The sequence below is a fragment of the Esox lucius genome, chromosome 9 (assembly GCF_011004845.1).
Source record: "Esox lucius isolate fEsoLuc1 chromosome 9, fEsoLuc1.pri, whole genome shotgun sequence".
Taxonomy (NCBI): domain Eukaryota; kingdom Metazoa; phylum Chordata; class Actinopteri; order Esociformes; family Esocidae; genus Esox; species Esox lucius.
The window spans coordinates 18,015,080-18,039,077 of NC_047577.1; the positions used below are offsets into that span (position 1 = coordinate 18,015,080).

At 42.0% G+C, this 23,998-nt stretch overlaps 2 protein-coding genes across 6 annotated transcripts; both read right to left on the minus strand.

The window, feature by feature from the left end:
- Positions 1-194: 194 nt before the first annotated feature.
- Positions 195-3,582, minus strand: c9h6orf120 (chromosome 9 C6orf120 homolog). Of its 2 annotated transcripts, none has more exons than XM_010889203.4 (2): positions 2,548-3,582; positions 195-1,724 (listed from the first exon to the last, which is right to left on the minus strand). In XM_010889203.4, the coding sequence occupies exon 2, from the start codon at positions 1,660-1,662 to the stop codon at positions 1,102-1,104; it is 561 nt and encodes a 186-aa protein (XP_010887505.1). In that variant the 5' UTR covers positions 1,663-1,724; positions 2,548-3,582; the 3' UTR covers positions 195-1,101. The 2 variants fall into 2 exon arrangements, with proteins under 2 accessions (XP_010887505.1, XP_010887506.1); XM_010889204.4 differs by lacking the exon at positions 2,548-3,582 and adding an exon at positions 2,256-2,539.
- A 1,567-nt stretch (positions 3,583-5,149) lies between these two features.
- Positions 5,150-23,998, minus strand: npepps (aminopeptidase puromycin sensitive). Of its 4 annotated transcripts, none has more exons than XM_010889205.5 (23): positions 23,623-23,998; positions 21,198-21,282; positions 20,897-20,974; positions 20,584-20,705; positions 20,050-20,157; positions 19,522-19,722; positions 17,031-17,127; positions 16,895-16,928; positions 16,564-16,678; positions 16,017-16,181; positions 15,756-15,860; positions 15,538-15,598; positions 15,274-15,383; positions 15,058-15,121; positions 14,809-14,948; positions 13,412-13,546; positions 10,431-10,650; positions 8,819-8,961; positions 8,569-8,625; positions 7,858-7,965; positions 7,398-7,553; positions 7,099-7,146; positions 5,150-6,969 (listed from the first exon to the last, which is right to left on the minus strand). In XM_010889205.5, exons 1-23 carry the CDS (start codon positions 23,917-23,919, stop codon positions 6,823-6,825), a joined length of 2,796 nt encoding a protein of 931 aa, XP_010887507.1. In that variant the 5' UTR covers positions 23,920-23,998; the 3' UTR covers positions 5,150-6,822. The 4 variants fall into 4 exon arrangements, with proteins under 4 accessions (XP_010887507.1, XP_012990861.1, XP_012990862.1 ...); XM_013135407.4 differs by having other exon boundaries at positions 10,410-10,650; XM_013135408.4 differs by having other exon boundaries at positions 21,192-21,282.

Sequence of the window (23,998 nt, forward strand, 5' to 3'; positions counted from 1 at the left end):
ATTTCTGATTGTGTGAGCAAAAGTAGTTGTGGAAGAACATTTGTTGTAACAGAGACCCAAATATGCATCTTGACACTACATTGTTAAAAGAAAACAATTAAATCTATATTAATATTAATCCATGTCACAAAAAGCATGGATAAACCAGTCTCGAGCCAAGACAATGAAGCTAAAAAAACGTCAAAGAACAGGTATTTTGCAAAGATAATTACTTATCTTTATTTGAAAATTGTATAAAATAACTCAGTTGGCTTGAGATGCATTGCCATTCACCCAGGAAATGACTGATCAAAAGGCACTGTTTAACATCTCTGCTCACAGCTATACTGACATTTAGTTGTTGCATAATTCAGACCTAGGTCTTGTTCATTAGGCACATATGGGAGCAAACATTTTCAAATGGAAACGCAAAATAGAATTCAAAATGACAGTTTTCAGTGAAGTGCCCGTCACCTCCATTTATTACCCACTCAACAGAGTGGCCAAACTCCATGAACTCCTTGGCCTGGGGTTATAGAATGATTTTCTTTGAAGGAGCACTTTAAGTCAACTAAACATGACACTACCAATCATAAAAACTCTTGTTAGGTCATAGTATTTTCTTGGAACAGTTGTTATAACGGTTTTCATAACCGGTGTCTTAATCCGTTGGCATAAGGATTAAGGTACGCAACATTGTGAACTAGCGGCAAGGGCGTAATGCCCCCCCACCACCCCAATTTTAGAAGCAGGTAAATTGGTCCTCCCCAATGAGATCACAGAGAAAAATATTAAATGCGTACCCCACAATATTGAACACACTCCTACACCATTGATTAGTGGTTTGATTCAATCATTTCACAGAGGTAACACTCAGCCAAAAGGTGGATTCACAAGAAAAATATGGCATGGCTATTTCATCAGTAATCAAAAGATGACCAACTGAATTATGAAAATAAGTTTGATCAAAAAAAACTCACTTTGATTTTCCACCCTTTGGCCACAAGTACATTTCTGTCCAATTTCCAGATCACGGAGGCCAGAGATTAACGAGTAATATGCTCAGCTCTACTTCAAACCAAATGTGAAAGCACAAAGGCAGCAAGCAGTAGCGCACATTTCTTAGAACAGAATTTCAAGTACAATCTTCAGAATCCCAATGAGAATAGTCCAGAAGATGGACTCCTCTTCCTGGAAGTCATCCTCAGGAGCAGTCGAGTAGCTCTCCTTCCCGCTGGCCTCCTGCGAGGGGTATGAGCTTTTATCAAACAAGTCCTGCGGTGCTGTCTGATCATGAAACACCCTCATGTCAAACTCGCTCTCCCGGTGCGACGGGTGGCCGTAAATGCCAATCCCCACCGGTCTCTCAAAGTCCACCGGCACCACCACCACGTCCTGGCCGCAGGTGGCCGACTGCAGCTTGTAGTTCTCGAAGTTTGGCCGAAGCGTTTGGTCGGACACGTAGAGGTCCGCGTCCCCCTTGAGGCTGCGCATGTGCAGGACGATCCTGCCGTCGTGGTTGAGCCGCAGGTAGCTGTAGTTGCCCGCCCCGACGTGGCCCTGCACGACGTGGAGCAGTACCCACTCATCAGGGAGGACTTCCTCCTCCTCCAAAGAGAGGAACCCCCCAGCCAGAGACAGAAGGCACGCCACAGCCAACAGGCCGCAGGAGCCCAGCGCCATAGTGGAGACAGACGGTCAGTCACCGACTGGACGACACCCACCTTCTACCATCTGTTGACCACCTGGTGGTGAAAAATATATCATTACATACAGTAGTAGCCTGATGAAGCATATACAGGCAAATCCCCGAGGGGTGATTTGGTATTTGGCCACGTCATATCGGTGTCAGAATGTCCGTTGACTTTTAAGGCATGTTTTGAAATCAGACCTGCTGCCTGGAGTACACCGTATGTACAAGGGCTGAAAGATCTCTGCTCTATAAATAAATTAGCTAGTACAGTACATCTTAATATTAGCAGCGTGACCTCTGCAACCTTGTAAAGTTACTAAAACGCGCTGAGCAGTAATACTGCTGTTTCCCATCTGTCAAGGCGTTACGCCCACCATGTCATTCGGTCTTGTTCGAATAAGACTGTTGGCTAGCTAACCATTTAGCAGACAGACTAATGCTAGTTAACGTGACTATTTTAACAGCATAACATCTACAAACTCAGTTATCTTGCTATTATAGAGTTCAAACTGAAATCGGATTTTTGTTAAACGTCAGTTAGTAGAGATTATCGTAAGGGAATGTCAGAGTAACGTATTTGTACCGGTTAACTGTCTACAAAATACACATCCTACATCATTTAAATGCAAATAGATATTTCTTGATATGGACATCACTGAAACCTTTCATTAACCATTTAAACCTCACATTACTGTCAGCGTTTTTATCTGACTTCATAAAACTGGCTAAGATAGAAGCTAACGTTATCTAGCTAGTTGTTGGATAACGTCAGCAAATAACTTTCCGGGGCGGAAAGAATACACTGCAAGTAATTAGATTAATCATGAATGGTTTTACAACTTAATGTTTGTAGAATAAGAAAATGATCTACTCACCTGCACATCGTTTAATAATCACAGATTAAGTAATTGTTTTGCCAGCATGCTTGCTAGCCAAGCAACCGTAAGCATGAATTGGTCGTAAAGTTCACTTCTTCTTCCCATTTCCGGACTCTCTCACTACAACCACCAATTGCGCCCCCTAACAGGACAGAGAAGGTATCACAGGACCGACCACATGGAACAAACCACCGGGCTAAAGTCACATCATGCTACGAACAACGGTACATGGAAACTGCAATTCAAACAGAAAACTTGACAAGGTATATAAGCTCCAGAAATCCATTAGGTATGGAAAATAGAATCTCAATACGACAGCTCAGAAACAACACCAAGTTCCACTAGTTGCTGCCTAGAAAATCGCAACTTGTTCTATGCTGCTATCTTTGAGGCCACCAACACTGTACCCTCCAGAAGGTCCCTGGCCGCCACGTAAGAGTGTGCGCCACCAGTTGAGAAGGGTTTTTGCCGACATGTCCAATGCGTCCAGGTGCTAGGCTATGTGACCAGCTGTATTAAATCTGACCTGACCAAATAACCACTGCCCTGTTTCACTCAGCCCATATCCATAGATTGATTAAAGGCTGATCATGGCTAAAATAAGTGCAGGTCCATGGCAGATTTAAAAAAAAAAGTGTGATTTTACCAGGTAAGTTAGCCACGAGCACACATTTCCAGCGACAACCTGGGAGTAATTTGGGTTAACTGCCTTGCTCAAGGACAGAACACCAGGTCCACTGGCATCCACACAGCCCTATCACACCTGGACAAGATAGTCTAATGTCCAGGTTCGTCAACAAGCTCAGAGTGCCTGGGTCTCTAAAGCTCTAAAAAAATTTTTACTCTAAAACCTGAAACACAGGCAGGTCACAGAATAAGAAATAGCAGCAACACCTCATCCACTGACTCACCGGGCCATGGTACATCTACCATCACAGCCAGCGACCAGCTGCACCACGTTATTGTGAGTTTCTTATTTTCCCCCCTCAAAGATTTCAGTTTGATTTCAATTGAATTGTTCACTTTATATGTCAAATTAAAAAGTGGAAAAGGTTCTGACATTATTTATCTTTGTCTAATTTGTTTTTACATCACCAGAACCTGGCATTTTAACAGGGGTGTGTAGACTTTATAGCCAGTGTATATGAACTAAACAAACATTTTCAGTAACCTGATCTATTTATTGTAAAGTGCACACGCCTAAGTGAGACTTGGCTGTAGAGTGCCATTTTACACACATTCACTTTGTGGCTAAATGGGCTGTGGACCATAGACAACATATGAGCCTTAAAAATGACACTTGAATGTACATAATGGTGAAATGATATCAGCATCATTACTTTGCAGAATATGCTTGGACATTACATCAATGGTTTGATAAGAGCATAAAACACTTTCAGAACAGCGCTTACCGACTAACAACCACTCTGCTAAATAAAGCAGGGGGGGAAAAAATCATGTTTTACAGTTACAAAGCATTGTGGGTAAGATTATAGAAAAGTCACAACATAAAACCGTAGCCTCATCAGTATGGTCTGTCAATGTATCATCAGACCAAGGTTTGGTAAACCAAGGTGAAAGACAATGACTTTGAGACCTCTTATTGAAATATATTTCTCCATGTGCTAATTTATTGCACTGCATTTTCATTTCTGCTTTGGTAACACCAGTGTCACAGTCCCCCGTCAATACTGTTTTAAATCAGAATTAATGGGGCATTTAAAACAAAGTTATCCTTTTCAACAACTACTGAAAAGCATCGGACTGCAGTGCTATGTGCAATGAAACTACACAAGCGTGCAAGTTATAAAATCCCAGGCGTCTCTAAATCCACCACCAACATTTCTGTGGGAAAGAAAAGTGTGAAACAAAATGAATGGACTTTAATTATACTCCCAATCATCTACGTAACCAGTTTCTTTATTCTAATTTAGGTGTACTTCAATTGTTATGTACAGCATGAGTTTCTATGCTATTAATTACTGAACCCTTTGCAATCTATTTAAGATTATCAGGAGTATAATAGAAAATGTATTAAATTGGATGACAATTGTCAAATTACATATCAAACTGGTATTCAGGCATGCACGCACATGCACATGCACATGTGCACACACACACACACACACACACACACACACACACACACACACACACACACACACGTTTGTTTTTGTGAAATGTGGGGACCAAAAAAACTAAATTCCATGCTCCCTTGCCCTAACCTTAACCCTAACCCTAACCTAACCCTAACCCTAACCTTAACCTCAATAAAGTAACATTTATGGCTAAACTTTACCTAGATATAATGGCTAACCTTAACCCTAAACTTAACCAACAACACCTGGACCTTAAAGAAACCCCAATTCTAAGTCTAAAGTTAATTGTAAGTTTGACCCTAAAACTTAACCCTGTGCCAGAAAATGACTTTTGAAATGTGGGGACATGAAAAATGTCCCCACAAGTCACCTTGTTCAGGTTTTAGTATAGTTGTGGGGACAAAATGTCCTGACAAGTCACAAAAACACACACACACACACACACGCACACGCACACGCACACGCACACGCAAATCAACTGTACTTATTTGACATTTTTGTTTTATATTCTTTTTTTTTTTTTTTTACTTTAATGAACACCAACTGTATTTTAACAAAAAGCACAACATATATTCCAGGGAAAGAGTCTGACAATTTTTCGATTGATGATCTTCTCTGGTAAATGTTTTCAAAGCCACATCAAATTGTAAATTCTATATAGATAGATATACTCGTTCAACAAGTCTATGTGTAGATCTGTCATGTTAGAAACAACATCTTTACTTTGCAGTAGACTCACTGACTATCACCACTTCAGTGTAATAATTATTGCAAACCACTTTACCAATTTAAGGCTTCGGAGATCAATAGCAGTGTTAAGTAAATCCTATCACTTCATGTTCCATGTTCAGACTGGGCCAGTATATCATTACGATTTAACACTAACCCCTGAAATGGCCGTTTTCCTGGGTGTTTACTGAACTAAAGGCCCAAGCAGGTGTTTTCTTTGACAAATTATTTAGAACGAATGCACGTTTTTCGCAACATTAAAATAAATCACTGCATCTACTGTAGATCTTATAAAAACAGATTTGTCGAAAAGATGTCATCTTTTTTTTTTATAACATGGAAGATAAAGACATTTTAAATATGCATGTTTGTCATTTGCCATACTATACATATTTTCTGTGACTCTACAAAGGGCTGAAAATACAGGCAATTGAGGAGGGGGGTTGGGGGGGGGGACTGATGTGGGGATGGTATGTATTTAATGCCTGGATATGTTGATGGTGGGAGGGAGGGATGGGCAGGTATGGTAACCATGAACATCGCTAGTCAATTTTGTGGAACGTCTTTGTAAGAATGCTCTGTATGTATAATACAGTATACATGTAGTACCATGCTAGCGCTGATGGCCTTCTGTCCTAACCGTTATTAGCGATGGAGACCAGTGCCATTGCTTTTGAGTTAATTTAACAACTGCCAACAGAACGGCGTACTATATTAACCCCAAACTGCCCAGATGCATTGTTCTTTACCAATCACATCGTTTGCTGGGTAAAAACCAGTAACAGTGAAACACTGAGGATTTTTTTTTTTTAACAAACGTAAACAAAAAGACAGCAACACAGGATTTATCGTAAAACTCATGCTTTTTCATTGGATTAGGTGGAGAGAAGAAAAAAAAAATTCACAGTTTCCAAACTAAGATGCAGGGTGTGGTTGTATAGGCAAAGGTTTATGTTCAGCGTGCTGTAAAGTGTATGGGAGTGTCATATAGATTGAGCGCATGCACTCAGAATGGCACCTTATTACTCACATGAAGCACTGACTAGACCCAGGGCCATAGTCAAAAGGGGTGCGCTACATCGGGAATAGAGTGTCATTCGAGACCCACAAGTGGAAAGCGGTTAATATATGTTAAAAGCCTGGAAAGGAAACTCATGTGTTGTCATCCTATAGGGCAGAATGGGGATAACTACATTCCTTGTCAGCTTAAAATGAATTTGCTTTGTTATTTATGTATAATGGTCTCTTTTTTTCAACGCTTGATTAAATTCTTGGCTTGCTTGTTGACGTCGTCTTTTGTATTTTAATTTTTTTAGAGAAATAAAGCCTGCTTCGAGTATGCCCGCTCTCCGTCTCTGCAAAGGGAGGGCTGAGGCAGCCATGATGCTGGGAGGTCCGCGCTGGAAGGGGGAGGGTTCGGGGGGGTGGGGGGGATTGAAGTTGTTCAGACCGGGGGAGCTTTGCGCTGCAGTAAATACTGGTGGATGTCATCAGCGTCACGCTTGAGCCAGGCGGCGTTGAGGAGAATGTTCTCACAGCACTGCTGGACCGTGCGCTCGGCTGCCGGCGCGTGGTGGCTCTCGAAGAAACTCTGAGGACATACGTGAAGAACACATTCGAAAGACAAGTGTCTTTGTTACCAAAAGTTAAAAACAACATTATAGGTTTCCAATATAGCTGGGGTGTTAATAAAAAAGGTTCAATGCAAAGAAACACTTACCTTTACTTCAGCAGCCATTTTGTCAATGGCAAATCCATCCACAGAGAGCTGTGATAATGGGTAAATAGACATAATTAGCTGAACATTTCAAATATGCAAATGCTTTTTGTCTCCCATATTGCATCTCTCATTATAAAAGTATTTTAAAGAACAAATTTACAAACATTGATGTCACAACACAAACTTGCCTCGCAGTTACACTTTGACTTTTAATGCCAACTTAATGTTACGGCTTGGATGTTGAGGATCGTGTGTTTATGTTTGTGTGGAGAAGGTCAGAAAGTGGGTGGAGCCTTTACCTTGATTAGCCTTGATATGAGGAAGCCACCCTGGTAGCGGTTGTGAAGCTCTTCCCAGTTGTCCTTGACAAACTTCCAGGCGGCTTTCCGTCCGTGTTTACTGCTCCCGGCTACGCCCCCGATTACTGACACCGTGTCCTGGGGACGCACCTCCTCCTGTGTGGGCAAGACAGAGGTCAGATTTAGCAAACTGGCATGAATGCATTATTGCCATCCAGAATTAACTAATAAAAACCTAGTCAATCACAGATTATAGTGAAAACCATACGACCAACAAGTCACAAGGGCTACGCTAACGAAAGCCTAACATTTGCGCCGGCTATTTTCAGGAAACAACTGCATAAAAGGGAAGGCCAACAGAACAGTGTAGTGGCAATTCTCTAGCAGCGTTTGTTTCGTCTTTTACATCCTCATGACAACACACATTGTGTAGGTCAGAAATAACTGCCAGTGAGGTTACCGAGAGGGCAAAGGTGAGGACTTTCTGGATGAGGTCAGGAGCAGAGATGGCTCCCAGCACTCGCTCTATGCGGTTCTTCTCCTCCTGCATGTCGGCTTGTTTGTGAAGCTGAAGAACAAGGAGGGAGAGAAATAAGAGGTTCATATTTCAGCTTCAGTGTGACATTCATGGGCTGAAATCAAACAGCCATATCAAACAAGTTGACTGTGACAGAGTCGGTTACAGATTGTTAAGGCTCTAACAAGAGCGAGGGACAAAGAGTGAACTGTTAGTCTTGTTCGTCAGAGAGTGAAAACATAATAGATTTATGGCCAGGATGAGACCAAGGAAGCGAAACCTGATTCAACCTAAACATTATCTTACCATCCAAAGACACGTTCCTTTTCCAAGCTACAGAACAGCATTAGTGGTTTACAAACAGCAGGTTTTTTAAAGGACCAAGAAATATGGTCTGCTTTGTTTTTAAATTTTTCCAATGGGAAACAAGCCTTAGTAGAAAATAAAATTCTGTTGACAATACAAGACTCAGGCTGACTGACATCCTACTAGCTGGGCATGGGTGTGTCTATTCATTAGTCCACCATAACAGGTTCCACAATGGTAAAATGAAAACAAGTGTTTTTCTTATTGGAAAATGCAGGATGCCGCCGTTTGGGCCCATTTGCTACTGTTTGTTTCCAGTTAAATCCAGCCGTTGGCGGACGTTCTTACCTTCAGCATGGTTTCCAACGTGGCACTGTCTCCATGCTTGAGCACCGTTAAGTACACCTGGAGAGGGCAAATACCACACGCGTGGGCATTACTGCATGATTAGGCCACTTGATTTTGTCACATTAATTTCCACCTCAATAAAATGTCTGTCTTCTTCCATTAATGACAGTACGTACAATTGAGAATACCTGAGAGTGTGTGTGTGTGTGTGTGTGTGTGTATACATGTATATGGTGGGTGCAGAGCTTACTGGACTCCTGAGGTCTGCAGAGAGGATCTGCTTGCCTTCCACGTGGTCTTTGAATCTCCGCCGGGCCTCCTCAAGTGTGGGCTTGTGACCGGCCTTCCCTAGCTTCCCCAGAACCAGGCCCCTTAGCAAGGCATCCAAGTGACCTGAGAGACAAAACTCAAAAACTATGACATACCGAAATTCATCCAAAATGACATAATCCGCAGCTAGGCAAATCCCGGGTCCAGTGAATCCATCAGCTCTGAGCTCTGACCTCCAACCCACAGCACAGCCTTACTCCAAACCGACCCCTAACCCATAACACCTGGGCGACACTTTTTCCAAATCTACCTGAAGTGCCTTGGCAGCCTTTCGGCTTAGAGTCAATCTGGATTCAGCTTTACATATAGCCCTTAAAGTCAATCTGGTGTCAACATCACAGTCCTTAAAGTCACTCTGGATTCAGCATTACATATAGCCCTTAAAGTCAATCTGGTGTCAACATCACATTCCTTAAAGTCACTCTGGATTCAGCATTACATATAGCCCTTAAAGTCAATCTGGTGTCAACATCACATTCCTTAAAGTCACTCTGGATTCAGCATTAAATATAGCCCTTAAAGTCAATCTGGTGTCAACATCACAGTCCTTAAAGTCACTCTGGATTCAGCATTACATATAGCCCTTAAAGTCAATCTGGTGTCAACATCACATTCCTTAAAGTCACTCTGGATTCAGCATTAAATATAGCCCTTAAAGTCAATCTGGTGTCAACATCACATTCCTTAAAGTCACTCTGGATTCAGCATTAAATATAGCCCTTAAAGTCAATCTGGTGTCAACATCACAGTCCTTAAAGTCACTCTGGATTCAGCATTACATATAGCCCTTAAAGTCAATCTGGTGTCAACATCACATTCCTTAAAGTCACTCTGGATTCAGCATTAAATATAGCCCTTAAAGTCAATCTGGTGTCAACATCACATTCCTTAAAGTCACTCTGGATTCAGCATTAAATATAGCCCTTAAAGTCAATCTGGTGTCAACATCACAGTCCTTAATGTCACTCTGGATGCAGCATTACATATAGCCCTTAAAGTCAATCTGGTGTCAACATCACAGTCCTTAAAGTCACTCTGGATTCAGCATTAAATATAGCCCTTAAAGTCAATCTGGTGTCAACATCACAGTCCTTAAAGTCACTCTGGATTCAGCATTACATATAGCCCTTAAAGTCACTCTGGTGTCAACATCACATTCCTTAAAGTCACTCTGGATTCAGCATTACATATAGCCCTTAAAGTCAATCTGGTGTCAACATCACAGTCCTTAAAGTCACTCTGGATTCAGCATTACATATAGCCCTTAAAGTCAATCTGGTGTCAACATCACATTCCTTAAAGTCACTCTGGATTCAGCATTACATATAGCCCTTAAAGTCACTCTGGTGTCAACATCACATTCCTTAAAGTCACTCTGGATTCAGCATTACATATAGCCCTTAAAGTCAATCTGGTGTCAACATCACATTCCTTAAAGTCACTCTGGATTCAGCATTACATATAGCCCTTAAAGTCAATCTGGTGTCAACATCACATTCCTTAGCTCTTACCACCAGCCCCTGGGGGCTCACCTTCGCCCTGCTTGCATTCCCAGCCCAGCTTGAGGCCGATGGGGGTGAACAGGTCTCGAATGAACTCCTGGATCTCCTCGTGATAGTCTGTGTGGGAAAGGAGAGAGGAGAGCACTCCCAGGTTGCAGCTCAGATCGCTCCATACAGTGTAGTTGGGCTCGTTGACGAAGGCCTCCATCAGCTTCAGCACCTCCACCGTGCTGATCATGCCGGCACGCGCCTGAGAAAGCAACGCCACGAGGATGGTGAGGATAAACGAACTGACGACAAACACAACGGGGCAGGTACTTGTAAGGCCCTCGCAAGCGTATTCACAAACAGTGGAAAATTAGAGTTTAATCAGTCAGCATTTAGCCAAGGCACTGTGAACATTTATTTGGCCGGCCAATTGGCTTACACAACCTTGCCATCGATGAGCTTTTGCGGTTTGTAAAGAAAAGCCTGGGAATGTCTATGCTTGAACATCCTGTAAGGTTTCCTGCATGCACAGGTTTACAGAGAGACAGGGAGCGCCACAGCAGCACAGAGATACAAGATGTCCTACTACTGGGACAGTGAAACATTGTCTGGTTCCTCTACAGTACTCAGTTTTAAAATCAAACCATTCCAACTAGAAAGTATAGATTCCTCTGATTTTGAGGGTTTACTTATTGGTATCACCATTTAGAATCATCATGATGATTCTGTTTATTCAGTCGTCTCCTGCATTTGTGTTGGCGTCGGATAACTATCAATGTTTAGTCAGGGTTCTAGGTTTTGATTTGTCTATTTGAGTCTGCTATTGGCGTCTGTCAATATTAGGACCAAAGCGGTGCAAATGAAAGACTGGCTGAATCAGAAACATAGCCAAAAACATAACATTAAAATGGAAAAAAAAAAGCGTTGGTAAGCTCAGCTATCACAAAAGGCCTGGCAGACCAAAGAACACCCATACAGAGGCTAACCTAAGAAGGCTCACCACAATGAACAGAAAAAACTGCAAGAAAGGTCAGCAACACTCCAGGAAGTGGATGTTTCCATCTCTACCAGCCGCAGAAGACTAGCAGAAATACTAGTGGTGACCCTGTGTGGAAACCACTAACCACTATTTTAATGTGGGGAAATAAAAAAAGGAATTGCGAAAATTCCACAGAGTACAACATCTTTGAAATTCTGATGTTCTCACAGCTTGGGCACATTTTGCTGCCACTGAAAGTGACTCACTTGTCTTCATGACTGGTGTAACTACTGACGGAAGCATCGGACTGAGAACAGCAAGGAAACATCTTGTCTGCTAAAGTACAAGCAAATACCTCCAAACACATTGGACGGTGCTTCATCAAACACCACAGCGACCCTAAATATACTTTGAGGGGGGGAAATCCAAAATAAAAACCTTACAATAACCTGGTTGCATAAGTGCGCATACCTTCTTATAACTGGGGATGTGGCTGTGTTCAGAATTACCAATCACATTCAAACTCATGTTAAATAAAAGTCATTACACCCCTGCCATCATGTAAAGTGACTCTGGATTAATCAAAAATAAAGTTTTCTTACAAAGAAAAACATCCAAGCCCGGCTGAAGTTTGCAAAAACAAACATCAAGTCTCCCAAAAGCATAAAATGTATTATGGTCTGATGAAACCAAGGTTGAACTTTTTGGCCATAAATCTGACAGATTTGGAGCATTTTGCAAAAAAGTGTGTGCAAATATTGCCACATCAAGATGTGCCATGCTAATAGACTCCTAGGTCTTCAACAAAGTACTAGTTTAAGGGCATGCACACTTAAGCAACCAGGTTATTGTGAGTTTTTTATTTTCCCCCCTCAAAGATATCAGTTTGTTTTTCAATTGAATTGTTCACGTTATAGGTCACATTTAAGGTGGAAAAAGTTCAGACATCATTTCTCTCGGTCTCATTCTTTTACATCACAAGAACCTGGCATTTTAAGGGGTGTGTAGACTTTATATCCACTGTATATAGATTTTTTCTTGTCTTTTGACGCCATTACAAATGGGGATTATTAAAGGGAGAAACCAACTGCACTTTCAAAGTTCAATGAGGAAATGCATTTAAAAAAATCCTGATTCCATTAACATAGTCAAAAAAACAAATATATGAATCTATGTTAAAGGCCCTAAATCGAATCCCAAAGCACATTTCCATTTCCACCGAAATGAAAGGGATAATGAATCCATTGGACTTTTAGGAAAAGGATAAAATAGAACTATAATTTGATAAGATTAAATATATAGAATTTAACAGCCAGTACAGAGTAAAATAATGCAATCACTAATGTAAGTTGTTCTGGATAAAAGAGTCTGCCAAATGACCAAAATATTAGACAACACATTTTCAAATATCCTCATAAGACGCCTTGGCATGAGTACATTGAAGAAAAGGTCATGGTTACCAAGAAGAAAAGAGTATCAATATTGAACCATGATAAGTCCACCTAACCAAACAACCACCCTCTTTATTCATGTGGATTGTTGAAACTTACAACAGTGAAGTAAAACTGAAACAACTGGGGGGAAAAAAACCACTTCATCCTTAAAAGAATACATTTAAACATCCCACTAAAGGTTGTTCTTCATGACGACTTCTCAAATGAAAACACATTCAGTGTTCTGACTGGTCCCGGGAACAAAGCACATCCAATTGCTAAAGACTTGTCCTAGCAATTGGAAAGCAGGGTAATTTGTTTTGTAAAATGGCAGCCATGCATCAAATGTTACCAGAATAAGGAGCATAAAGATAATCCCTGGGCACCACCCTTTAAATTCATCACAACATATTTAATGGGAAGCTCTTAATCTGCAGCCTACCCAACTTTGTAGTGGAAGAACTGTTTTAAACAACTTGCAGGCGATCAACATTCACACAAACTCCACCATTGAAAAGTGTCATACAAAACCATTGGATGTGTTCTAGTCAAGCTAAAGGGCCCTGTTAACACGTTCATTATGGTCTGTTTGCACAACTGTCTCGTCTCACCAGAGAGAAGAGGTCATTCTGCAGGCCCAGTCGGTCCACCGGCAGCAGGGTGAGGTCCCTGACCCCAGGCAGCAGGCTCTCCAACATGGCTGAGCTGTACTGGATCCTGTAGAAGCCCACCGTGCCTGGGTTAATCTACAGAAGGGGGCACGAGAGGAATCATACAGTTAAACTGCAAAGACAGTGGCTTTTTTTGTTAATCCATTCAGTACACACTCCATGGTCGTTGCCATGCCAAACACTTTGCAGTTCCAAACTAGCTAGCTTAAGCCAAAATAAATATGCCTGACAGGATGCTGTGGAAGAAAGTAACACTTATTTGCATAGGGATTTAGGCTTGGTATATTTCAGCACTTGGGATTTGAAAAAATCCATGAAAATGAGTTTAAAGGGCAGCCTAGGTATTTTTATTAATACAATTATTATGTAACCATTAAGAAATTACAGCACATGATATTAAAATTTACAATAAAAGTTCCTCAAAAATGGCTAACATTTTCCAATTACCATACATTTCTATTGTGCACAAAAGTATCTGAAATTAAGAAACAGCAACTGCCTCAAACAAGATAAAAAAATCACAAGCTTAAACGTAGCCAAAAACATGTCCTAGGAAAATATAATCAAGCACTAACATGACAGGTCCAAATACAATCCTTAAAAAGGGGACAAAGTAAAAAGTGCTGTAATTTCAGAAAGCTTACAATATGACAAAAAACATAAATGAAGCTGACTGTCAGCACCTTACAGACATCATATAACCTGCAACCCAAACTGCTTTAGTACAGAGCCTACACAAGCCCCTAAAAAAATGTCACTATCCAAATACTTATTACTTTATTCAATATGCTTCTGGGACTCATGCAGCAAATCGAACAATCACAAAACCTCATTAAAATTCACAATAATTAATGATCGCGTACAAGCAATGACTAGTAACAATCAGGCAGCAATTCTTTGACCTGCTTCCGGTTCCCTGAACCTTCTTTCACATCACCAATGAAGTCCTTTCAGTGAACAGTCATTTCTGAGGTCTAATCACAGAGCCCCTTTATGCTCTCAGCAAACCCATTCAATAACCATGTCTGTGAACTTTTGACCCTTTTCAGAGACATTCGAGGGTCTGCCAGCTGTGATTAGCCGAACCCAACTATGATCCACAATTTTTTAACAAACTGCATAAACACTAAACATTCTCATCAGACTCAATTGTTACATTTCCAGACACTGAATGTCTGCTAAGGACAATAACCAATGATACCAGCCGGTGAGAAGCCTTTTTGTAATTACTTAAAATGACTATGGCTTTCTACTATACCAAGTCCCAGTTCCCCGACGCCACAGAGGATTAGATGCAGATACTTCTTTGACTGCATCTACAATTTGGCGAGCCTCACCTTGACCCACTGGTCAGGGCTGACGTTGTTGATGGTGATTGTGGTCTCCGGGCTGTCCAGCAGCACCTTGAGCTTGGTGCAGCCTGGGTCCTCGCTCGTACAGATGCTAACAGGTACCATCCAGTTAGGGCAGTCCTCGCCTGGGGGATGATTGACACAAAAAAAGGGCCAATGAGAAGCAGTGTAGCGGTGAGGAGGATCACTGTTATCAAGTGGATTGGTGAACACAGGTTCTGAAAAAAAACTTACCCTCATGTGGTCCACTGGCACAGAATTTCTTTTGAGATATCTTGAGGATGCGGTCATCCCCTTGCTAGAAGTGAAAAAAAGCAATAAATTAACTGATACGTTTTATTTATTTACCTGTATTTAAACATTAACATCCATATCCACAGCATATAGTCTCAGCAGATATAAAAAAAAAAAAAGTATTGTCCTGAGACATTTCTATGGTTGTGTGATTACCTGCTCTTGGTTCACTACAATTATAGGGAAGCCCATCTGTTTGGTCCAAGAGCTCATCACCTGGGCGATGGGTTTCCCGCTAGCCTGTTCCAGACAGTCCCACAAGTCCTCTGGGAGGTGTCGGGGGGGGGGAGAGGTGGTCACCAACCAATCACAACACTCAAGTAATCATCTTGTCAAGTAATCATCTTGTCAACAAGTTCAGACATGGGCCTGCCAGCTCCCTACTAGAAACTCTGGATAAATTAAGCAACAATAACTTACCTGTAGCTGCGTTCTTATGTTGAAACTTCAACAGGTAAGAATGCATTCCTTTCCTAAAGTCCTACAAAGCAAACAGTGACAAAGAAAGCAGGGAAACATGAGAGCGATGTATAAAGATCTATAACCCTGTTTCGCAGAAAACTTCAGCTCTCACACTTCTAGTACATGAAAACGAGCGTTAGCTCACAATAAGCCCGTATCCCTTGGCAGCACCTCACCTCGTCTCCTATGTAGTTGTGCAGCATACGAATCACGGACGCGCCTTTGCTGTACGATATGGCATCAAAAATCTCGTCTACTTCGGACGGGTGGCCCACGTTCACCTGCGGTCCAGAGAATCAGTCAGGTCATGCGTTCAACAACAGTACGAGGGCTGGCTTTCATCCGGCAGAGACGGGCCTCACATACATTCAAGTCACCGGAATTACCATGACGACCACACATACCGCAATGTGTTAAAGCGAGAAGCCGGAACACACCTCGATGGGATGACTATTGTCCAACGCGTCCAGGTCCAGGGCGCGAGTGTAGTCGGCCGACACAAACTGTGTCCATATGTCGTACTCGGGAAAGCAGTGGTCCACACAGAGGTACTCGATCCAGGACGCAAATCCCTCGTTGAGCCAAAGATGGGTCCACCACTCCTAGCAGAGGGGATCAAACGGATTCAAGAACAGAGGCCGAGGCACTGGCAAGAATGCAGAGTGGTGCGAGATGGCGCACCACCCGAAACGCCTCAAAGTGCTACTTTGACCTTGGCATGACATTATGTTTTTAGTTTTAGACAAAACATAACCAAGTGTGAGTTTCTCACATAACCATTTTAATGAGGATCAATCTTTTGCTGTACTTTTCCGAAAAAAATGTCCCTTACAACTGCATGAATGATTGCAAGATTCAACTAGAAAATGTTCTTTGTAAAGTTTGGTAATCATCTGTGAGTGGTGAGGAAATCCAGATTACACATGTTAACAAGAAAAAAATAGAGCGGCTGCAAAATAGGTTAAAACTTCAGTGGTTGATTACCATGGTGACCAAATTTCCAAACCACTGGTGGGCCAGCTCATGTCCCACCACCAGTGCCACCCACTGCCGTGATGAAGAGCACGAGTTCCTCGGGTCAATCAGCAGCGCTGTCTCCCTGGGAAGCCAGACCAAAGAACATGGTTGAAAGGAAATATGAAGAAAACGAGCGCATACGTGATTCACTTGGCATACAAGTCCTAGTCACGCATCAACACAAAAACTTAATGTGCATATAAAATCAAATCAAGACTCCTTAGTGGCAGTCAAACAATGAATCCAAACAGTTTAACAATCTTTACATGAAACTTCAGCAACATTACTTCAGATTTACCTGTAGGTAACAAGGCCCCAGTTTTCCATGGCACCTGAAGACGAAGGCAACACCAAGCATGTCAGATGTTGACTCTACTATTGTTTGGTTGTCATCATAGTACATTAAGAGAAACTGTAATTTGACCTATATTTACCAGCAGCAAAGTCAGCAATAGCTATCAGATCAATTTTAGGCAAAGGGTAAGGTACACTGAAGTAGTCTTTGTAGAAAGGTAATGTCTTTACAGCAACCTGTGAGAAAAGTGGAAAGAAGAAAAAAAAATAAGTATCCATTTTACACCCAACACCAGCAGCACAACAGTCATTCGTCAACATGTAATTCTATACCTTTCAACTGCTTTGTGCTAAAGACAGCTGTCACAACAGCCAGCCACACTAGTAAATGACTAGTGTTCAGTGGTGCTCTAACCAGTAGCAATAGTTGGCGCCCCAGCAGCAGCCTATGAACAGAACTCCTGTAAACTGGTATTGATTAAAGTATTTATTTTTGTCCTGATGAAGTATCAATATACAGTCAGCAGCCTGTTTATTAGGTACACAATCCCATTTGCTATAAACTGATCACTCTAACGGACCACAAGTCACATGGCCGTGGGTTTTGCTGGGTAAAGCGGGCATACATGCCTCGAGGTATTCGGTTATTGTGCAACTGATCAGTAGAATGGACCAAATCATTGACAGGCGAGACAGTTGTGGTATCTCAAAAAAGGCCGTCCCATCTGGGCTTCTCTGGCACAAAACGTGCAATGGTTTACCAAGAATTGTGTGGCAAAGTGGGTGCCGGTACTAGATAGCTTCACATAACAAACTTGCCTTTTTCTTTTGTGGGTTTTTTCCCGTAACAACATTTCCATTTAGAAATGTTTCATGGATTTAATAATGCAGAAAAAAGAAAGTAACAGATTGGCATAGACAACGTGATAGGCAGGCCGGAGCAAGTTGTTGTTTGCCCAGCTTCCAGAACAACTAACTGCAGCAAAAGCTTCTTGTAGCTATCTTTGAGATGAATGCATATTTTTATTGGCAGTTCATCCTACTCTTCATCTGAAAACTGCAGTAATTCTTCCATGTTAGAGGGAAGACTGCAGCGTTCTGCGCTCACAAGTTCTGAAAGTTACTCAGATCTGGACTTTTCACTAACCAATAGTTTCGTCATGAATCATTTCAGGGTAGTTTTTATGAGTGGAAAACCCACAACACTCAGAGACACCGGGTTTAAAATTGCACCACTAAACACCTTGAATTTTGCCGATTTCATGACACATAGAAAACATTGAAGCCCCCTCCCCATCATTACCATAGGAACAATGAAGCAAAAAATCTGAGCTCTCTGGCAACACAGCTTTGTTTACAGATGATCAAATGAATGGGTTTACTCACGATCAAAAAACACAATGAAAAAACACCTCCCATTCAACCAAAGATAGGGTTGATTTGATAATGCTGTCAGGTAGCTTTGCTGTCACGTTTGACACTGAAGCTGCACAAGGCGTAATGTGAAAAGCAGATTATCAAGCATTTTCAGGTCCAAAGTTCAACTCAGAGTCCAAAACCTGAGTTTCCATTGAAGGATTCGGGTCTGTGATCAGAACAATACGTTTCCTGCTTGAGAGTGGGACAAATTGCTAGTAGAAAGGTGCAACAAGCTCATTGATGACTATAAGTATGTGTAAGCAGACCGATAAGGGCAGAAAGTACGAGTGAAAAGAGTGAAACACTTAAAAACCAGGAACAGCAGCCGCCATCTAATTTCTGAAAATATACGCACTACTGATGTTTTATAACGCCCAAACTTATAACAGTTGAGTCACGATCCTATAGATGGCTACCTTACCCACACACCTTACTCCTCTCAATGCAATTGGTCCTCCAATACTGAAAATCTGCCGTTTCTTTAATGAAAGAAATGTCACAATAAATACAGAATTATTAAAGGTGCAAGGGTTTGTGTGTATACACACACACACACACACTTGCGCCTTTCTTTAATAATTCTGTATTTATTGTGTGTGTGTGATACAACCCAAATGGTTGCCTACACAGTCAGAAAAGTAGATGGGATGGCATTTCAATGTGCTCAACTTGACTATGGAGTGGACAGACACACAGAGTCTTGTAGAGGACAGAGTCTGACCTCTACGGTGGTTAATCCTAGGCAAACTTAACGTAACAGATGTGAAGTGAGCTTCTAGCCCTGTTCTGGTCACCCAGGCGGCTGCTTCAGAGCATTTGATAAGTGGTTTACCGCAGTCTTCAGAGCGGCTAGGGTGCCCTGAACGCCAGCTCCTGACCTGACCTCCAGTCCCCGCAGATGGAGATCACCACCGAACATGTTAAACCAGCTTTATCTGGGCCCTCTGATGAGACGTGGACTTTGAGGTAGAGGACCGTGTGCTAATATAGCAGAGACAGTCCGAGTAAAATGTCCTTTGGACACACGCCCACCAACATGAAAGATCTTCAGCCCAAGTATCGATTAACTTAAGCGTGTGAGACACTTCTTGAAATTAAGTATTACATTTTGTTTGACCTTGTTTCATCTCCATCAGTTTTTTATATTAATACATGAACTTCTATATTTAACCTTCAAATAAACCTTAAAAGGGTTAAAAACAAGTTCCTTACCTCCAGCGCAAATTTCCCTTGTTCCGCCTTTCCTGTGGGCGTGTAGACGCGTACTGTCACTCCATCCGATGATTGGGCCTCTACAAAGTCATATTCGCCAATGACAAATGCTACAAGGTACGTGGACATGATGGGAGTAGTGGCAAACTTCACTTCCACAAGGCTGTCATCTTCAGGATATGGCTTTCGATCGAGGACATTCTGAGGCAATGAGGACAAGGGCAGATAAATACGGACCAAAAACGTACTAAGAGGCATTTCTAAGTGAGCATAGCATCGCAAGTATGAGCTCATACCCTTTTACAGTCAGCAGGGCTGACACCTTGGAAATAAATACTAATTCAGTTTCCTTTTTAACTGCCAGCAGATTGCTCTTGTAACTAGAAGGGGGAAATTCAGTGACCCACAACAGCATCTTAAGTTACGTAACCCAATGTTAGCAGAGCACAAACAACTGAGCGGCAAAACGTGACTCAAGCTTTCGGGGTTCTGATGCCCCCGGGGGAAAGATTTAAGCATGACACATACCATATTTGACAAGGCTACTCGGTCCTTGGGAACTATCAGAGAGATGTCAAAGGTGGCTTTGATAGCTGGCTCGTCCCAACAGGGGAAAGCCCGGCGAGCGTCCGTGGCCTGAGGAGAGGAGAGCAGGGGGGAGGGGAGACCATGGGAAGTCAGGCGAGACGAAGTAGACGACGCACATTACGTGAGGGAGAAATTCTCAGGTGTCCAAGGGCTGCTCTACAACGGCGCTCTCACAACAACTGTCAGTTTACACAGCAGCCTAGCCACACTGTCTTAAAATGTTTTCTAAAGATAACACAGAACAATGTTGTACTATCGATGTAATCCTGAACAACAGTTGCTAAAAACTTTAGCCTACAGTCCGAATGTGACAATCCCTGAAATGCTGAGTGGTCAAATGACAGTCATATTCCTTTTCACAGTTGTTGCAACACAGGACCTCACAAGGTTAAGCAATCAATCAAGTCTGCTGCAGAGAGTAACAACTACTCTGAGGGGTAACACAGGGGACACAGGAAAGGCAAAGTTGGTTACCTCAAACTGTGTGACAGCAGCATAACGGATTTCTCCTGAAGGATTTGCATATTTACTTCTGTAGAAACCTTTCATTTTGTCGTTCAGCTCCCCCACAAAGTCAATCTTCAACGTACCAGACCCTGGAAAACGGGCACAATAACCAGTGTGCAATACAGCCTTTACTACAATGAGAGGTTAGTTATTGTCAGCCACAAACTAAAGACATGGCATTGTGGCAAATCCGAAGAACAATAAATGGCAGAGAGAGGTGGTTTTATTGTGTTAACCTAGGCAGGACCGCATAGCCTAGTGTGAGTGCCCTTAGACTTACCTTTCTGAAGAGCACTAGGGAAGGACAGGGTGACTTTCTCGTCCTCATTTTGATAGTTGAATCCCGTAGCGTTGATTTCTGAAGAAGACATGATGCAAGGCTGATATTCGTTGCCACAGCAGAGGAACGAAAAGAATAGACACCTTTTCCCGAAAACTTTCAGAAAGGTCTTTCAAAACGACGTGAAAGGCATGATTCAAAGAAAAACAAATCACAAAAAAAAAACACTGGTCTTCAGAGGTGGACATTATTCATAGTGATGTTAAAAGAAAAAAGAAAATGGACAGAATCTCACCCTCACCTTCCGCTCCCTCTGGTACAAAGGATGCTGTAATGATGTCGATGTCAGCACAGTTCATAACTATTTGATTTGTAGCCAGTGTGACCTGCAAACACCAGAAGAACAACTAAATCAGCAACACAGTGATTCCTTTTAACAAATCCCAGGACGTAGTAAGAACGTAGTAAGAATGCGCCGTGTTTTTCCTGCAGTCATTCCAGAAGCTGTCCTATGTATAATACAACAGGAGTGGCCTGGAATTACACCGATTGACTAATAAATTATCAGAACGACATCTAATCATAGTGGCTTATAAAAGGTTCTGTTGTTGCACCACAACGCATTGCTTCATCTGTTAAGCAGCACATGGCCCACCGTAGACTGCATTTTTAATAGGTAATGATGAAATGTCAGGTTGTGATAAAATGGACATTGTTACAATCCTTACGATGCCCAAAAAAGTATTAAATCAGTGTGTTAAAATGCCATCTTCCCCTTCAAACCGAAACCAAACATGGACGTCAATGTTTACATCTTAACCTTTTGATCTACTTGCCGTCTGCAGCAGCAAACGCTGCCTAATTGCGAAACAGATAAGCTTGACAAACAGATGCAAAATTGACGATAAGCAAGACAAGATTGGATCCATGTTTGGTTACGGGACAGCAAGCATCAACTAGATGGACAACGTCCTGCGATGCAAACCATGCCCAATCACTTACAACTATCAGTAACAGCCTGTCCAACGCAGACGGATACATGCTGCTAAAGTCATTGCCGTAGGTCAAATGTGATGCAATAACCTAAGATGAAGTTACCATGTAATAACTGTACTTAACTGCACATAACTTATAAAGGTTGACGTTACAGCAGGTTTTGTAGGGCAATACCAGAGGAATTGTTTTCCCCAGGAATTAGCAACTCCTCCATGAAGGGTAAATATCCACTGTATCTGATACCACTGATAGGGATCAAACAACATTAGTGTAGGCCAGGGACAGCTAAACATAAAGCCTCACGAAGCAAGATTTTTTACTGAGATAAGTCATGAATATTACAACGGGGGGTGGGAAATTCTTCAGAGAAAGACATACAGGAAAGGGGCGCAAGGGAAAAAAAGACAGTGATTCTGACTTCTGTGCTAAACGAAAGCATCTCATGCAACGCTCAACCATCCAACTCACACTGAGGGTGGAACACAGTGGCAGACCTAGATGCTGTGTGGTTTTTGAGAGGGTAGACTAGACTCATTTATTGTTGGCGAGATTTGCAGCTTGTGGCATCGATGGTTGGGTGCTTCTGTAGTTTATTTTGATACTCAGATAGCTGGATGATTGTAACTGAGAGGGCAGAGATGTAATTATAGAGCTCTAGGTTATGGCACAGTGCCACATTGCTGTGTCTTGTAGGCTATTGTGAAAAAACTAAATGGGGAAATATATGCACCATATTTGGAAGATATAAATTACATCTATAGACTAAAGGAAGTCGACTCAAGCAAATATACTCAAACGTATATTATTTTATTTACACACACGCATGTTTATGAAACAAATAGACAATGGTTGCATGGGTCCAGTCGAGCACATCTGCCAATCAGATTTTTAAAGATTAAGCGTCCAATAACTAAACGTACTTTGTGAGTCTTATCGCTAAACAAGATCCCTTGTGAATCTCATAAACGTGCATGTGAAGTGTCAGTTGTTGATTATATCACGGGTGTTATGGCAAGCTAGAGTTCTGTTTTTTTTTTCTCATTTAACAACACTGTTGCAAAATACGAGCACAGAAGCGAAAGCTTGGGAGGTCTTGTGTACGAGGACATTAGCTAGCTACCTATGATATAGCAAACATTAGCTAGCTAGCATGCTAACTACCATGTTAACTGTGCTGTGCGAAAGCAGCCAACCGCGTCAGGGTAGCAGAACACTAGCAATGACGCCAAATCTGTAGCTTTGCACTGACGTAACCAGGCATGTATTGTAAGTGAGAATAACATATGATATAAGTTAATACTATCCAACAAACAATAAGCAAAACATGACAGCTATCTAATGTGACAACCTATTAGCTGGTTAGTTGGCTAACGAGCACCAGTCACTCGGGCCAGGTGAGTAGTATAGGGCGGCGCTCGCGAGTAAAAATTCATTAATTGTAGCTACAGTACAGTAACATTGGACAATCATTTCACCACCCATTTTTAGTTAGGTTGTAGTTGGTTATATCATAGTAGCCTGCTTACATACCTATAATGTTAGCAGGGAAAGTGATGCCATCATGTCATACTATAGGCAGTTTTGCAGTGGCTAGTTAGCGCGCTATGTAGCATTCACCGTTAGCCATTAGAACATTGTAAATTAAGGTTAGCAAGATAGCTAGATTACATAAGAGTCCCCGTCATGCATTAAGTCAGATACCAATGCATCTTTCAATTGCATCAACCTACCTCTACAATCGCCTCTAGCTTGCCCTCGAAAGTAAAGTCGATGAGGTCGGGCTTCAAGCTCAACCCGTAGTTAACAGGATAGACGTCAGTGGGCAACCGTACGAAGGGCCTCCTTTCAGGCATGGTGTCTGTATAATTTGATCTGGTAACGCTTGCGAAGACGGTGCTGCTGTGTATTACTCTGAATATATTAGTTCTGAAATTTAGCAAAATGGGCTTCGAGAACAAAACTGGATCTTGGGGATTGACTCGTTTTACGAATGACAGCGAAACCCGACGGCCGAGAACCAGCAACATACAATCCTCAGAAATGTTGCCAGCTACGGTCCTCCCCTCTACTTCCAATCCACCAAAACAACTAGCTAGCACAGACGAG

What these genes read in the sequence shown, in the direction of transcription:
- c9h6orf120 (XM_010889203.4), bottom strand. Translation starts at nt 1,662, where the DNA reads ATGGCGCTGGGCTCCTGCGGCCTGTTGGCTGTGGCGTGCCTTCTGTCT.
- npepps (XM_013135406.4), bottom strand. Translation starts at nt 23,919, where the DNA reads ATGTTGCTGGTTCTCGGCCGTCGGGTTTCGCTGTCATTCGTAAAACGA. An exon ending in AGAGGGAGCGGAAGGTGAGG is followed by an intron (nt 20,975 to 21,191) that starts GTGAGATTCTGT and finishes TGTCTTCTTCAG; the next exon opens with AAATCAACGCTACGGGATTC. An exon ending in TGCCAGTGGACCACATGAGG is followed by an intron (nt 14,949 to 15,057) that starts GTAAGTTTTTTT and finishes ATCATCCCCCAG; the next exon opens with GCGAGGACTGCCCTAACTGG.